The sequence below is a fragment of the Solanum tuberosum genome, unplaced genomic scaffold, assembly GCF_000226075.1.
Source record: "Solanum tuberosum cultivar DM 1-3 516 R44 unplaced genomic scaffold, SolTub_3.0 scf00201, whole genome shotgun sequence".
NCBI lineage: Eukaryota > Viridiplantae > Streptophyta > Magnoliopsida > Solanales > Solanaceae > Solanum > Solanum tuberosum.
The window spans coordinates 426,737-443,363 of NW_006239126.1; the positions used below are offsets into that span (position 1 = coordinate 426,737).

The 16,627-nt window shown below is 32.4% G+C and overlaps 4 protein-coding genes and 1 non-coding gene across 15 annotated transcripts in view; 4 read left to right on the forward strand and 1 right to left on the reverse strand.

Moving 5' to 3' along the window:
* Positions 1 to 2,244: 2,244 nt before the first annotated feature.
* Positions 2,245 to 3,525, forward strand: LOC102591586 (metalloendoproteinase 4-MMP). Its single transcript, XM_006355370.2, has one exon. The coding sequence runs from the start codon at positions 2,333 to 2,335 to the stop codon at positions 3,398 to 3,400; it is 1,068 nt and encodes a 355-aa protein (XP_006355432.1). The 5' UTR covers positions 2,245 to 2,332; the 3' UTR covers positions 3,401 to 3,525.
* Positions 3,526 to 5,724: 2,199 nt separating this feature from the next.
* LOC102591932 (uncharacterized) lies at positions 5,725 to 10,099 on the forward strand. Of its 11 annotated transcripts, none has more exons than XM_006355374.2 (4): positions 5,725 to 6,022; positions 6,201 to 6,319; positions 9,445 to 9,487; positions 9,806 to 10,099. In XM_006355374.2, exons 1-3 carry the CDS (start codon positions 5,859 to 5,861, stop codon positions 9,462 to 9,464), a joined length of 303 nt encoding a protein of 100 aa, XP_006355436.1. In that variant the 5' UTR covers positions 5,725 to 5,858; the 3' UTR covers positions 9,465 to 9,487; positions 9,806 to 10,099. The 11 variants fall into 11 exon arrangements, 7 of the variants coding, with proteins under 7 accessions (XP_006355436.1, XP_006355435.1, XP_015167858.1 ...); XR_001474431.1 differs by lacking the exon at positions 9,445 to 9,487 and adding an exon at positions 8,033 to 8,099 and having other exon boundaries at positions 5,726 to 6,022; positions 6,201 to 6,387; XR_001474433.1 differs by lacking the exon at positions 9,445 to 9,487 and adding an exon at positions 8,033 to 8,099 and having other exon boundaries at positions 5,726 to 6,022.
* Positions 10,100 to 10,161: 62 nt separating this feature from the next.
* Positions 10,162 to 12,151, reverse strand: LOC102593378 (putative pentatricopeptide repeat-containing protein At5g47460). Its single transcript, XM_006355377.2, has one exon. It carries the CDS (start codon positions 12,032 to 12,034, stop codon positions 10,232 to 10,234), a length of 1,803 nt encoding a protein of 600 aa, XP_006355439.2. The 5' UTR covers positions 12,035 to 12,151; the 3' UTR covers positions 10,162 to 10,231.
* Positions 12,152 to 12,842: 691 nt separating this feature from the next.
* MIR7993B (microRNA MIR7993b) lies at positions 12,843 to 12,976 on the forward strand. The gene has a single exon (NR_127159.1). It is a non-coding gene; the product is annotated as a microRNA MIR7993b (primary transcript).
* An 889-nt stretch (positions 12,977 to 13,865) lies between these two features.
* The window catches only part of LOC102590128 (WAT1-related protein At5g47470), a 3,614-nt gene continuing 852 nt past the window's right edge, over positions 13,866 to 16,627 (forward strand). The window contains exons 1-7 of the mRNA XM_006355452.2: positions 13,866 to 14,232; positions 14,321 to 14,386; positions 14,742 to 14,858; positions 15,078 to 15,312; positions 15,395 to 15,556; positions 15,693 to 15,844; positions 15,939 to 16,042. Coding sequence (XP_006355514.2) covers positions 14,024 to 14,232; positions 14,321 to 14,386; positions 14,742 to 14,858; positions 15,078 to 15,312; positions 15,395 to 15,556; positions 15,693 to 15,844; positions 15,939 to 16,042 — 1,045 coding nt within the window. The 5' untranslated portion in view covers positions 13,866 to 14,023. The remainder of the gene's footprint in view (positions 14,233 to 14,320; positions 14,387 to 14,741; positions 14,859 to 15,077; positions 15,313 to 15,394; positions 15,557 to 15,692; positions 15,845 to 15,938; positions 16,043 to 16,627) is intronic.

Below are 16,627 nucleotides of genomic sequence, written 5' to 3' on the forward strand. Positions count from 1 at the left end.
ATTGAAATGTTAGCGGAAAAATGGGCGAAGATTGAAAAAAAGAAAAAAGAAGAGAAAATGTTTAGTAATATATGAAAGGAGTTAAGTAACAAACCTAAAAAGAATTGCTTCCCCCGAGATTCGAACTCTCGTTATCTCGGGTGCTGAGCGCTGTATATTCAGCTTCAGAACCAAAGCGGCTAAAGCACTTTAGTGTTTGTGGGTGCTCAACTGTTTAATATATTAATTTTTAAATATTTTATGTATAACTTTATACATTACGCGTTGAGATTAGTGGGTGCTCGAGCACCCAAAACCTACAACGTAGGTCCGCCCCTGTATATACTCCTCCCTTCTAAAATACTTGTCATAATTGTTTTCTTAGAAGTCAAAAGATATGAATTTTGACAAATACTTTAAGATATTTTTTTTCATCATTGATATGGGAAAAATTACAATATTTAAAATTTAATTTTAAAATATGATTTAATCTAATCTAATTCAGCTTTAAAAAATGATCAAATTAACTCTCAAGAGACGAGAAGTGAAACATGACAACTGTTTTAAAACGAAGGAAGTACATTTTTGAAGAAATAATTATTTATCACTATTACACTTTAATTTATCGATATGTTAAATATGTAATTTAGGTAGGATTCTCATCAAGAGGTTGATCATCATCTACCATAATTGTACTGAAGAGGTCAATTGCACTAAACAAATTTCGTGCGACGAGCTCGACTAATAAAGATCGTAAGGGTTTCAAATTTGTAATCCCCATTTGAGAGATCATTTGCTCAAACAATTCGGTCATGATCGTGGATAATTCAAATAAGAACTGATAAAGGTGAATGTTGACCATAATATATTTCCCTATTTTAATTTGTTTGCATTACTTCTTTTTTTAAGCATGTTTCAAAAAGAGTGTTTCTTTGGTTGACAATTCCTTAATTGGGTAACAAGTATGTACTTAACGATTTTGTCATTTTAGGTAAAAGGCCACGTAGCCTAAAGCAGGTAATTAAACATATAGTAGATGTCCTAATTTTTTGCTTTACAATAAGTAAGAAACTCAAGTATTCATTTAGAATGACATATCTCAAAGGTTATGTCAAAATCACCTAATAATTTGGTCAACAAATGAATGGAATTCTTCAACTAATACTTTAAAATATCCATTCAAACAAGTGTATTTTAGGTTAGAAATTTTGTATAATTGATTATTGAATATTGATTTTGTAGGTGACTTAATTATGGTTCGTTAATCCAACTTGATTTGGAATTTGTATAGTTTAGGTAGCAAAGACAACTTTGGATTTTAATACTTGAAACAGAAAAACTTAATAGAAATATTTTAAAAAAAGGAAATTCTCCTAATTCTTCTAGATTACTTTGAATTACTTGACGACTTTATTTTATAAAAATTCAAAATACAATTCGTGTGCCCTTTATCTTCTAATTTCTATAATAAAACTCATTTATCTGTTTTGTCATTTCATTATTTTCATAGAGTTTTAGAAAATTTCTAAACAAAAAAGAAAAGTTAAAGGGGTTGAATGTCACGATACAATTATGCCAAACGATACGTATTATTCAATTTTGGCCTAAATCCTAATGAACTTCACAAATTCCCCCCTTAAGCTATGCTATTATCGGGCCAAAAATAAATATATTGTATGAACTTATAAGTTCTTCCCTTTTTTTGGGGCTAATTCTAATGTGAGATTTGCTAGGTGTAACATGCACTCCTTTTGTTAGAAAATTAGTTTGTATTGTTTGTCCTCTTTGACTTGCTCTTGACGGCCTGCTCTCACGTTACATTGAAAAGTTATTGTCTGATTTTCACTTTGATTTGTTAATTTGAAATATTTAGAGAAAGTCGTATATCTTTTAATAATCAGAATTAACCACGTAATAGTATGTTATAAAACAATCCTTAACTTTTATGTACAAAAGAACTAATTTAATTATTATTAGATCATTTAAAAGTAATACTTACTATCAAATCTATAAATTAGATTAAATTTTAAATGAGTTTTTATTAAAATAATAGGATACCAAATACAGTGGTTCACCCACCAATTGCATCCATGAAAAGTCAGAATCTGAATAGAAAAGGCATACACGAAAGAATCTTCATTAGCTTCATCACATACTATTTTAATTTCTTGTACCTTCATCTTATCCCTATTAACCAACAACAAATACTATGTTATTAAAAAACAAATAACATTCAATCAAACTATAGTATAATTATTTTTTTCATTTTACTATATATAAATCATTAACCATATCCTTTACTTCTAATAAATCCCTCCAATAAACTATAATCCAACAGAAAAAACTAACCTTCATGTCTCCGTTTCCAAATTATTTGTATTTCACTTTTGCTCTGTTCCTTCTCCTCCTTTCGCTCCCATCTTTTCCCGCCAGAATACTACAACAGGATCCGTTAACTGAACTCGCCGCCGATATTCAAAACAACACGTGGCATGCTTTCGTTAAATTAATCGACGCCGGAAAAGGCAGTCAGGTCACCGGCATGTCGGAGCTCAAAAAATACTTCCAGCGGTTTGGCTATATGCCGATTCCCGATCAAAATTTCACCGATTTTTTCGACGAAGACTTAGAGTCTGCAGTACTCAATTACCAGAAAAGCCTCGGATTAACAGTCACCGGAAAACTAGACGACGAAACGATGAACGAAATTATGCTTCCGCGTTGCGGTATGAGTGATTTAGTTCACGATCACAGCTCGTTACATACTACGAAAAATTACGCTTACTTTTACGGGAGACCTAGGTGGACGAAAACATCTCCGATGACTTTATCTTACGCTTTCTCACCGAATTCGATGATCGATTACATCGACGCATCGGAAATTAGATCCGTTTTTCAACGAGCGTTTGCGCGGTGGTCTTCTGCGATTCCTGTGAATTTCACTGAAACAGAGGATTACCTCACGGCGGATATTAAAATCGGTTTCTACAGCGGCGATCACGGCGACGGAGAACCTTTCGACGGAGTGTTGGGAGTGTTAGCTCACGCTTTTTCGCCGGAGAACGGGAGGTTCCATTTAGACGCGGCGGAGACATGGGCCGTTGATTTTGATGAAGAGGGATCGAAGGTGGCTGTGGATTTAGAATCTGTGGCGACCCATGAGATTGGGCATGTACTTGGGCTTGCTCATTCATCGGTTAAAGATGCAGTAATGTACCCAAGTTTAAGCCCAAGAACGAAGAAAAGGGATTTGAAGCTTGATGACGTGGAAGGGGTCCAAGCTCTATATGGGTCAAACCCGAATTTTAAGTACACGTCATCATTGGAACATGACACGTCATCATCAAATAGAAGAAGAACAACATCAAAGTGGACCACTTTTTTTGGAATGGTGGTTTTGATCTTTTCATTGTGTTTATGATTTGATTGCTTATATTTTTTTATTTTTTTTTGGATGGATGTATTTAAAAGATAGTGATGGATAAGATGATGTTGTTGTAAAGATATTTCACACAGAAAAAGAAGTAAAAGAACATTCTTTAACAATGTTTTAAAGGTTCTCTCTATATATTCTTTGTGAATCATTCTTGTTGGGTTGAACAATAGAAAGGGAGATAAAAGAGTCAAAGAAGAATTGAAAGTTTGTTTACCTTTGTGACTTAGTGGGAAGTTCTCTGGCCGCAAGAGCTAGTAGCTTGCATGAGGTTTGATTAATAAATTTATTAAATATATATAAATATTAAATTTAGAATTCAGTTATTTTTCTTAAAATCGTTCAAAACTTATGAAATGAAAATCTCAACTTCGCCTCTTAATTTTCGGCTTCTTTGTTTTAATTTTACTTTCTTATAGAGTGAAAAGTGAAAAGCTTATGGATTTTTTCAATATTTAGTGGGCAGTTAACAAAGATAGGATAACTTTATTGGACGATAAATATTTATTCGTACATAATATATGTATATGAAAGTAAGCAATTTAAGCTTAGTGGTTAAAAATTATAGTAAGAATATGTTACTTAATCGTGAATAAGTGACAAGTATGTGTATGAAAAAAATACAAATTTTATATTTATTAATTTGAGGTAAATATTATGAGCATATGAGTTTTTATCATTTTTCTACGCATTCCAAAATATTATGCTTGATGATTTCTTTATTGTTCTTAATAAGAACTGGTAATTGCAAGATTAGGACTAGGCTAGTTGGAAAGTAGCTAGGAAAAATAATAATTTAATTTCAAAGTGAACTATCTGAACTTCCATCATTAATCAAATACTAATTGATTAATTGTTTCGAGAGATAAGGCATGATTTATACTTAAAATAAACCATGGAAAGAGATGTATTACGAACAATTTAATTACATTATTGAAATAGACAAATTTTATAATATAGAGAGATTAGGAATTTCTTTACACTATATAGCCCATCTATATCATACTAATACTATTTAAAGAAGAGACACTAAAATATATTTTTGATTATTCGAAATACTACAGAATGATGAAAGGAAAATGATGCTAGAAAAGTAAAGCTCCAAAATCATATAAATTTGTGTGTTGACATAACTCGTCTAACTTATAAAGTGTAAGCATATGCATTCTAGCAATGAGAAAAAAAAAAGATGACAGTTACTCTCTTCATTTTAATTTGTTTGTATTAATACCATGTGATATCGGAATTTGTTTGTATTAATGTCACGTGATATGTTAAGAGAAGATGATAGTTGCAACTTGCAACTACGGTCTACGTGATATGTTTAAGATAAAAAAATTAAATAATAAGTAGTATTTTGATACATTTCACATATTTTTAATTTAAGATCATAAGTTTCAAAAAAATTATTTTGTTAAACTCGTATAAAATCAAAATCAAAATCAAGCAAACAAATCAAAACGAGAGAATATTGTTTTTTTAATGTTTTGAGTCAAGAAGATGTAGATGAAGTTATTTCTAATTGTTGGACTAGCTTTATTTCTAACTTTTTTTTTCCTTGTAGCATTCGGCGAAATTCATACGAATAACACGACCATGATATACATATGATACACTTACGGCAAAATGCTTACCACGATGGAGATTTGGTCTAGATTTTGATGTTGATTTTCCATACTATTGAAATTGTCTATTGAAAAAAAAAGGGATTCATTTTATGCAATTTAGTGGTTAGCCTACACTAAATTTCAAATAGAGAAAAGAATTGAAGTTTGCATTTAATGATGTAGTTTAGTCTTTGATTAAGTGCGAAAAATCCTAAAGTTTTACGTTCAGATTTTAATGGAGATGAAATAATATATTATGTAATTTTTTCTCATATATTCAAATCTTGATAAAAGAGTTACATCAAATTTATGATGAGAAATAACATGTATTTGACAAATTAATTAGTTGAGGTGGGCAAGGATTCACACCATATTTGAATTGGTGAAAGATAATTGGTATTCGATTGAAAAGTTAATCAAGATGTTCACAAGTTGACCCAAATTTTAGGAGTCAATTCCCTAAATGGTCACCCAAGTTTAGGAAATTGCCTTGAAATATCATTTATGTTTCATTTAGGATCAAAATATCACTCAACTATCACTATTTTCCTCCAAATATACTTGACACTTCAAAAGCCTCACTCTCTCCCATTGGCATGACATGTCATTAAAGTTTTTTTTTTAATAATAGGCTTAATTAATTTAGCAAACTCATTTAACTAAAATAATGATCTTATGTAAGGATTGAAGTTTACATTTAAGAAAATATGTGTACCAAATATGTAATTACGGGGACCGAAACGACGAATTTGGACAAAGGGCTTTGAGCTAAAACCCTAAACCCAATCAACACTGTATCCACCATAGCTCCGAGATCTTCACCCAAAACTCTCCCTACAATGGCTTCAAGGTGTAGCAGAATTATCAATAAGGGTTCCATTTCGTCTATCAGATCCGCTATTAAGCTCAATTCCCAATCAGCTTCTTCTACAACGTCGTTTTCCAGTTTCTCTGCTTCAACCAGATCTGCTTCGTCTCCTCTCCGCCGGTTATCCTTTTCAAGGTACTTTCAGCTACAGTTACTTCTACAGAATATAGCGGCTTCATATTCCGGATATCGTAAAATTACGTTTGCATCATTTTTAGTTGATTGATTGAACATTTGTGCTGTTATTCTTTTGTTTGTTAATTTTATGTTTTCCTAGTGTTTTTTGGTATATTTATGTTATTAATTTTTGCAGAATTCCGTCGGAGCTGGGAGGAGTGCAGTCAATGTTGCCACTACACAATGCAGTTGCTACGGCGAGGATGACGTCATGCCTGAGCTCAACATCGAGGAGTTGCAGAGCTCTTTCACAGGGTACACTCTGCTGCACCTCTCCAGACCTCTAGCATGTTCATTTATTACTACCACAAAATAAAAAAGAAGTATGTGCTTGTTCTTACTGTTTGTACGTGGTTGTTAAATGCTAATTTATCTTTTTGTTGTGATATCTGTTTCTGTGGATGTTATAATTGGAGATTCAAATCCAAGCGTTTATCGGGAGCAGGGGGAGCTTTTAAAATGCTTAATTTACTAATAATTGCTAATATCTGAAGGAAAGGATTTTCATAGAATTCAAAAAATTACTAAAACACTTGCAATCAAAATGAGCTTTCTTATCAATACGTCTTCTTGCTGGAGGTGACCGTATGTTGAAGTACCTAAGAATGGCAAACCAGTATGGTTATTACTTTGAATGTGCAAAACCGCTTAGCAACAATTACCCGTACCAATCAGAAGTTGAGTTAGTGTTGCACAGTCTTGAATTGGCTTGATCACATTCTCAAACTTCCTTTTACTGAAACTTATATAATTATTTCATCATATTTGTAAAGATTGTTTTAACATATTTGCCTTATCTGGTGCTCTTCTCCTTCTTCTCCTATTTCAATGTGCTAATGTTATTAGGTAATTAGCTCTACCTATACCTTGAACCAGCTTCATGTACTTTGAGAAAGATTTAGATATGGTGCATCTGTTTCTTGCATCCTGTGTTAAAGATTGGACATATTTACTCGAATAGGGGCAGAAAAGCTCTTGGGGAATGACTTCCCTCCTCCCTTTCATCAGTAAACTGTGTGGGAGAGTGTCTTCTATTGAGTATAAATTGTAGAGGAGTATGCCTATCATCCTTGCCTTACTAGCTCCTTCTAGACTTCCACATAGGATGGGGTAGACAAGTTACCATATAACTTGTTTCACAGGTTTGTTATAATTTGTAGTGACCAGCAATAGAAATAGATTCACCCAATAGTGTTCTATCATCTCACTTGTACTATAGAAAATGAAGGAGAAATCTGAAAGAAATATTTCTTTATCATGAATGAAAAACCAACGAAGTAAAAGTGAGATGGTGAACTCTCTTGTCTCTGTACATCTAAGAACATAACATATGGTTGTGCAGTTGTTGGTTTTACCTTGTTGAATAACTTAGAAGTTAGAACTAGCAAGTAGCAACTAACAGTGATGAAACCAACCATTATTAGTTGTGAAATTGGATATTCATTTATGGCTTTTGAAAATCATTTCACTAGTCTCTTTTAAAAACAAAGGAAAAGTCAATTTGGGTGAAACATAATAAGTAATGGTCTGTATTTATCGTTAAACCTCTGTTTTGTTGTTTGACTTTTCTTGAACTCAAGAAACTTTTGGTTCTCTCTTCTGGGGGAGTGTGGTGGTGGTTGACTGGTTGTAAAGGGTATGTAGTCGGATTCTTTGAAAACCAAGGCTTATGCTGATGAACCATTAAAGCTCTAAAGCTTACTTGAGCCCTGGGCTAGTATATGTCTTTTTCCTCCCCTGAAGCAATTGCAGTCCAAGTTGGTTTGGGCCGAAACCTTCCACTCCTAAACCAGATATAAATCTTCTCATGCTTGTTCTTCTCTATGTTCACTAATATATTTACCAAAACTTTGCTTATAAAAAAATATAAATATCCTGAACACCTTCCCGAGTAACCAAAAATGGACATATATTTTGAGGTGGAAGGTTTTGATCAGCTTATCTGACTGGAATATTTGGTTCCTGCAGGCACATGAGTTTCCAAAAGCATGAAAGAAATATACTGGGATTTGACAGGCCTTCGTATTTTGCTTAAGTGCGTTCCTATCTTAGCACCAAGTTTTATCAGCAGTCTTAAGAAAACTATTAAATGAGTAGGATGGAAGTGAATTCTGTCTAGGGATGCAATTTTTCTTTTCGCAACCTTCACATGCAATTATTGAATGTAAAAACTTTAAGTAAAAGCCTTCTGAATGAATAAAGTTTTATTATCTTCTTGTTGATTATGTCATTTTACCTATTTGTCATAGTAGCGCTTTGGGAATTTTGGAAAATTGTGTTTCTGCATCTTACCATTTTTAAGAAGGTTCATTTGATTGGTAATGTTCTGAGAATATGTTTTTGAGAGCTCCTTGCTTTCAAGTGATTCCAAAGGTTAAGATTTACTCCGCAAACTGAAAGCTCATAATCCCTTAACGATCAAATAATAATATTAATAATAATTGAAAGCTCATAATCACTAAAATTCATCTGTTAGTTGAATGATTTTCCCATGTTTAAAGTGTCTTCCGGGGGCTCTGCGTGGTGGTTAGGGTGAAGGAGATATTGTAAAAGCTGTTTCAGTCTAGTGACAAGACTGTTAAATGTTATTAGGAGCAATACTTAATGAAGTAAATAATCTTCTTCATAGAGCCAACCCCAACTTGCTAGGGAGTTCTTTCATACTCTCATCCACTATTTCTCTTTTTGTGATTTGCACTTCTCTTTTATTTGCCGGAGAAGTTTTGCATGGACTTTTAGGTCATAATAATTCCATGTCTGCCCACCATCTGTATATATAAGCACTTCTAAGTCAATGTCAGCATTAGAAATGCTCTCAAGAATTATAGCAATCTTATCTATGAAAATGATCTTGTCGTTCTTTAAGAAACCCAAAATATAGGTTTATCATGAAATCCGTCACTGGTCTAGTTGTCTTTGAGAGTCCTGCTATGACTGTTAGACAGGCGGAGTCTATTAGGAGACTACAAGGAGCAGATTTAATGCATTAGTGATTGATCTTTAGTAACTTCCATGCATTTTTCTTATAAAAAAAGTAATCTTTAACAACTTCCATGATTTTGATTTTAAATCATATATCTGCTTATAACATATAGCAAGTAAATTGGAATCTCATTGAATTTGATGTTTGATTGAAGTGGTTAGAAAAGTGGAATAGGTAGATTTGTCTTTCAAATTGTGTAGGACAAAGTATCAGCTAAGAGGCGATCATTTTTGGACCGTCACCTCCAGGGTTCCGCTGAAAAGAAAAAGAAAGAACAAAAATCCTACAGGAATCTGTCATAAAATAATTGTCTGACTTCAGTTGTTTTTATGTTGAGCTATTATGTCCCCCTATTTGACAAAGCCTATTTTGGTAACAAGAATTTTCATTTTCCCAGATGATACTGAAGGAACGTGAAATTTTTTGCTCATCAAGAGGAGGTTGTATCTGCTTGAATTTAGCTACAAGATATTTTGCCTTGGCTTTAAACCATGTTTTCAGACATATCATCTGCTTATTGTAGAGAAACAGATGCATCAGAGATGAACCTACCCTTTTCTTTTTCAAATACTTGAATGCAAAATTGTCTTGTATGTAACACTTAGTTTTTTTCCCCCCTTTTAGTGGCAATTGTATCTACAACAAAATGTATTTGATTGATTTAAGGAATCTAATCTAACCTAGTTTTGATCTTTGAATTTGTATTTCGCCTCTTGATATTTCTCCTGATACGAGTCTTTTGTTGTTTGTGGCAATAGAGCTGGGTTTATCGGTACCAAGGTGACTTCGTTAGCAGATTGTTAAAGAAAGCTGTCAACTCTTTGATGGAAATGCAAGATTTTGTCCTAGGCAAGGCAGTTCTGTTTAATGACTGCTCAAACTTTATAAGGGTGGTAACAATATTTGAATGTATTGAACTGAGTTCTGTTTCCTTGATTACTAGGAAATTTACTATGGAATAATCCTTATTTCCTTCGTTTTTTGGGCCGATTTGTCATACTGAAAATGGATGAGGTTCATTTGTATAACAAAGATGTCTTGTTTTATCATAATTCATATGTTTTTGTTAGTATCAAGATGCCAACTGCAATGAATAAATGCTTATTCAAGCAAGCAGCGCAACGATATTATTGGACAGATTAATACATGCTTTTGGGCGTAAGGGCATTGTTATAATCTTTTTATCATATTATAGATGTAACTGTATTCGAGTTTTCCACTTCAATCCAACTCCGGCCAGCTTCTTTTTTCACTCTTTTCTCCTTCATCTTCTCCCTCATGTCACCAACATCGATCCACTTCTTATGCAATGCATACATGTTAGACATTAATACATAAACAAACTCGTTATCGCCTTCCAATTCTATCACATTTGCAGCAGCCACTTCAGCTATTTCTGTATTCCCACAAGTGACAGAAGCACCTAGTAATGCCTTCCAAACTAATCCACAGTTTTCAAATCCGAGTTCATATATCATTTTCTCTGCCTTACTCACATCCCCTTCTTGTCCCATGAGCTTAATCATTGAAGAGCAGTGTTCCGGCATTGGGCTGATACCATAATCGTTGACCATCAGTTCGAAATAGTCATTTGCAGCCTCACAAGACATTCTGTTATGCCAACATGCAGCCAAGACGTTCACGAATGTAATACCATCTGGTTGTAAATCTTTCACCGATTTCAACTGCTCAAACAGCCGGATCACTTGATCTGAATTACTGTTATGAGCATATCCAGATATAATTGTGTTCCACGTTATCAGATTCTTGACAGGGAGCCATCCAAACAGAATGTCAGCTTCATTCATTTGCCCACATTTAGAATACATGTCAATGAGAGCAGTTCCAACAACAACAGTCTCGTTCACACCATACTTCACTGTGCAACAATGGATCAACTTTCCCCATGTTATAGCTGCTATATTGGCAATGCCACTCAATATACTTGAAAAAGTGAATTGATCCATAAAAACAGTACTAAGATGCATGTTTCGAAAAAACAGCAGAGCTTCTTTTGCTCTGCCTCGGTTGACATACCCAGTTATTATCGAATTCCATGATGATGAATTCGGGCTAGGCATTCTTGATAACATATCAACAGCATCTTCTATGTTACCAAACTGTGCCACACCACTAATTACCTCGTTGTATGACACCGTATCAGGTTCAGGCATTTGACGAAGGAAATCAAATGCCTGATCAAGCCTGCTGTTTCTTGCATTTGCTGCAATGACTGAATTCCAAGAAATCGTATCTTTCTCCATCATACTATCAAACACCCTCGTCGATTCTTCTACAGAGTTACATTTTCCATACATGTCAATCAAAGAATTCGAGACCACAATGCTGCACTCCACACCAAATTTCACAATCTTGGAATGTATCAATTTCCCTAGTTGTACTAAACCAAGTGATCCACATGCTGATAAAACAGCTGTAAAAGAGTATGAATCAGAACAAAGCTCCGATCTTTCCAGCTGAATAAACAAGTTCAGAGCAGCAGTAAACTTCCCAGAACGAACACAACCCGATATCAACGTATTCCAAGTAACAACATTTGGTTCAGTCATTTCGTCAAACAGTTGTTGTGCATTATCCAAAAACTGAAATTTCACGTAGAAATTGACCAAAGCTGTAGCAACAAAGACATTGCTGACATACCCAGATTTTAAAATGCAGCAATGAAGCTGCTCACCATGAGAAAACCAACCAAGATTGGTACATGAACGGATCAAATTAACCAGAGAATAAGCACTAGGCGTCGAACCAGAATTCAAGATTTGAAAGTCCTTAAACAGGGCAATTTCAGAACTAATTTCATTTTGTGCCTGATTGGAAATAAAGATGATTTTTGAATTGAATTCATCTTCTTGATGGGGTTTCGTAGTGCTGCTCAAGTACTTAGAGAAGAAACAATTTTGCTGCCTTTTGCTTAGTAGCTGCTCAGAGCATTTCTTGACCAGTTCAAGTTGATGAATTTTTGGCATAGCTTTGCATATATAACATTTTGTTTATAAGATCTTGACATGTAATAATTCAACAAAACTTTGACCCTATTCTATATATATGCATATATAGCATGTAACATTTTGAACTTCTCTAAGATTTTCTATTTAGACATTCGAATTAAGCCTCATTTCAATTGAACACATCATAAATAACAACAATATTATTCTTAATGAAATTTCATAAATAGAGTGTGAGAAGGATATAATAACACTGACATTCCCTCTGCCTTGTGGAGGTAGAGGTTGTTTTCGAAAAATCTTATGCTCGAGTACAACAAATCAAAGTAGGTATGAAAAGGGAGAAAATGATAGAGAAGAAAATATAGCACCTAGTCAAAAGAAACAATAGTAGCAATATCAACAACAACATAATGTGATAACTGAAGCACAACAATCACTTATGATAAAAGAAATCAAAAGCAATACATTACAAGAATAAGGTTATTACTACGACAAACAACACTCCATTACCCTCTATCCTTCTATTCTAATTTTGACCTCCACACCCTCGGGTCTTGTCCTCGGTAAGTTGGAGCTATGTCATGTCCTGTCTAATCACTTCTCCCTAATACTTCTTCGGTCTACCTTTACCTTTCCTCATACCTATATCCAACCTCTTGCATCTCCTCAATGGACCTTTGCACTTCTCCTCATCTCCATGGCGAAACCATCTCAACCTCGCTTCCTACGTCGTGTCCACCATGGTGAAACTCCCTTCTAATAAAGTATTGACGCATTCAGATTTTGGAAATTATTTTGCGTGTGTTTGCATTGGTCTATTAGATAATTAAGTTAACCACATAAAATATGTTTAGTTTCTTTAGTTATATGCAGTCACCTCAATAAGCTGTAAAATCCTAGACATTAAAGATGAGGCATATACTTAAAGTAGACGATATATTTTATGTGGTTAACTTAACTATCTAATAGATGAACGAACACATACGCAATCATTTAATTTTTTTTTGAATCAAATGCGTCTAATTGGAACACTTTATGAGAAGTTAAGGTATTCAATTGAAATAAGACTTAATTCAAATGTCTAAATAAAATATCCACAAGTTTAAAAACTTGAACGCAATTAGTCAATCCTTGAAAAACAATAAATGGTTCGTACGATTTTTGAGATATCAATAGCCAAAGGATTTAGCTAAAGATAAACACCACAAATATATGAAGGGAAACTAAAGATAGCAAGTACTAAATATGGTTAAAAATAAATAAATACATCATTATAAAATATTATTAATAATTAAATGTAACAACAGCCTTGACAGGTAGATCATAGGAAGAATATTCGTTGTGTTTCTTCTTTGAATGTTAGCTGAAGAAAAAAGAAAAGCATAAATTTTTATTTTTATTTTTCATGCATGCATGCATGAAAAGGTACAAATATAAATTAAAGAAAGACAAATTAAACCAAAGGGATATCAAAATTTCTTGTGTGAATAAAGATAAAAGAAGGACAATTAAGTTTTAAGTTAGAGGGATATCGAAATTTCTATTGAACAAAACAAAGAAGGACAAATTAAGTTAGAGGGATATCAAAATTTGTGTGTGACAAAAACAAAGGAGGACAAACCCAGAGGGTTATATCGGAATTTTTGCGTGAACAAAGACAAAGAAGGTAGAAGGATATCGGAATTTCTACATGAACAAAGACAAAGAAGGACAAATTAAGTCATAGAAATCGAAATTTCATTGTAAACAAAGCAAAGAATTGAAATTTTTTGGGACCAAAAACAAAGAAGGACAAATTAAGTCAGAAGGCCGGAATTTCTTTGTGAACAAAGGAAAAGAAGGACAAATTAAGCCAGAAAGGGATATCGAAATTTCTTTGTGAACAAAGACAGAAGGACAAATTAAGCCAGAGAGAGATATCGAAATTTCTGTTGAATAAAGACAAAGAAGGACAAACTAAGTCAGAGAGGGATATCAAAAATTCTTCTTTGTTACCAAAGAGAAAAGATGATTATGGGATCTTCAAATAGAAAAAGGGAAATTATAGAAGATTTCTCAATAATAGGAGGGTTAATAGGGGTACAATTCATGTATGCAGGAAATTCAGTGGTTTCAAGTTATCTTATGTTGTTAGGTTTCAAACCTTCATCTCTCATTATCTTGTCTTCATTGGCTACTTTTCTCATCCTTTGTCCCTTTTCTTTCATATTTGAAAGGTACTAATTATATCTTTTTATTTCATTAATTATCATATTAATATATTAATTAGTTTTGCTCATGTTTGCATATTAATGTTGAATACAGGAGTCAATGGCCCAGGCAAATGAGTTTAAAGTTATTGATTCAACTATTTCTAATTTCTTTTGGAGGGTAAGTCATTTTTCTTCTTTTCCTCCTCCTCTTTGTTTTTTTTTTGAAAATCATTTGTATCTAATGAAAATTAAAGTTAGTTTAATTTTATCCTCCGTTATGCTTTAAGTTAGAGGTCTGCTAGATTCAAGGGGCAAAGAAGGTATAACAAGGTAAAAATTAGGTATGTTTGACCTATATTGCTCTGACTGTTCAAAAATGCTTTTGGTTGTGTGTCCATTAGTTGGATCATCCCGTGCATTTTTGGAGGATTAATTAACATCATTTTTAGAGAATCTGAATAACATAGTCATTGAACCTTTTTGTCGTTAGAAGTATTTAGTGTGAGCTCATCAAATTGTAATTTGTTTTTCAGGGTCACATTATTCCAATCTTTGTTCATGGAAGGAATCAAATTTACTTCACCTTCAATGGCAACAGCTATGCCAAATCTTGCACCAGGACTCATCTTTCTTATTGCTTGGGCTTTTGGGTATTTCACCTTCCAATTTCAATTTTTTATCTTTTTGCATGTAGAAATTAGTGACGGATAACTTCTGTTGTTAAACAACAAATATCTATCGCTAATTTAACAACATATTGTCAAAAAAATCTTGTTACCTACAAGTTAAAACCACGAGAGTTTACATAGCTGACCTCAATTTACTTGAAATTTACGCGTTACAAGCCTCAATTTGATTTTTATGTACAGATTAGAGAAAGTGGAGCTAAGATGCAAATACAGCAGAGCTAAAATTGCAGGAACATTAATGTGTGTTACAGGGGCAATACTTATGAGCCTAATGCAAAATACAACAAATCCTCAAATAGATTTGCCATCTTCACCTCCTCATCACAAATACAACTTTTTCGATTTGGAAAAGATGAAAGGTTCATTGTATCTCATGGCAGCTATACTCGTGTTATCGAGCAATATAGTCTTACAGGTGCACACACGAGTACACAAAATTGGAATGATACAGAGAAGATTAACAAGAAATTTACTAATTCAAATTTTTGAATTTGCAGGCAGCAACATTAGGTGATTTTCCAGCACCAATCTCTTTATGTGCTATAACATCACTTATAGGCATGGTATTGACTGTAATTGTACAATTAATTCAACACGGATCGATGGAAATTGGATTGCCCCTCTTAAGTATTCGCGACTTAATTGGCTACTCGTTATTGGTAATTCATCCATCCCTTATCAAATAAGTCAGGCAACTCGTCATACAGACGAGTTACCTGACTTTAAGATATTTTGTCAAATGTATATAAGTTAAATCGTCGATTTTTTTTAAACATTGTTTGTGGTTTATAATAGGCAGGTGTTGTTAGTGGAGCATGTGTAAGTTTCAATAATTGGGCAATGAAGAAAAGAGGGCCAGTTTTGGTCTCTGTTTTTAGTCCTGTTGGAACTTTGTTAACTGTAGTTCTTTCTGCTGTAACCTTAAGGGACACAATTACTACAGGAAGGTATATATATTTTATTTTAATTCTCTGTTTTTGTTTCAGTCAATTTTATCAATTTTTTTTTTTTTAAAACGATTGAATTTTTTTCGTTCTGCAGCCTTGCTGGTATGTTTCTGATGTTTACGGGTCTATATTTCGTGTTATGGGCAAAAAGGAATGAAGGATTTCTAAATAATAACATGACGAATTCATCATCAGAAAGTGAGTACGATGTGGAGAAGCCTCTTTTAAATTGATTTTTTTTTCCGTTGTATAATGTAGATTAATTAGTTTGTATATATATATATATATATATATATATATATATATATATATATATATATATATATATATATATATATATATATATATATATATATATATATATATATATATATATATATATATATATATATATATATATATATATATATATATATATATATATATATATATATATATATATATATATATATATATATATATATATATATATATATATATATATATATATATATATATATATATATATATATATATATATATATATATATATATATATATATATATATATATATATATATATATATATATATATATATATATATATATATATATATATATATATATATATATATATATATATATATATATATATATATATATATATATATATATATATATATATATATATATATATATATATATATATATATATATATATATATATATATATATATATATATATATATATATATATATATATATATATATATATATATATATATATATATACAAAATATTTTC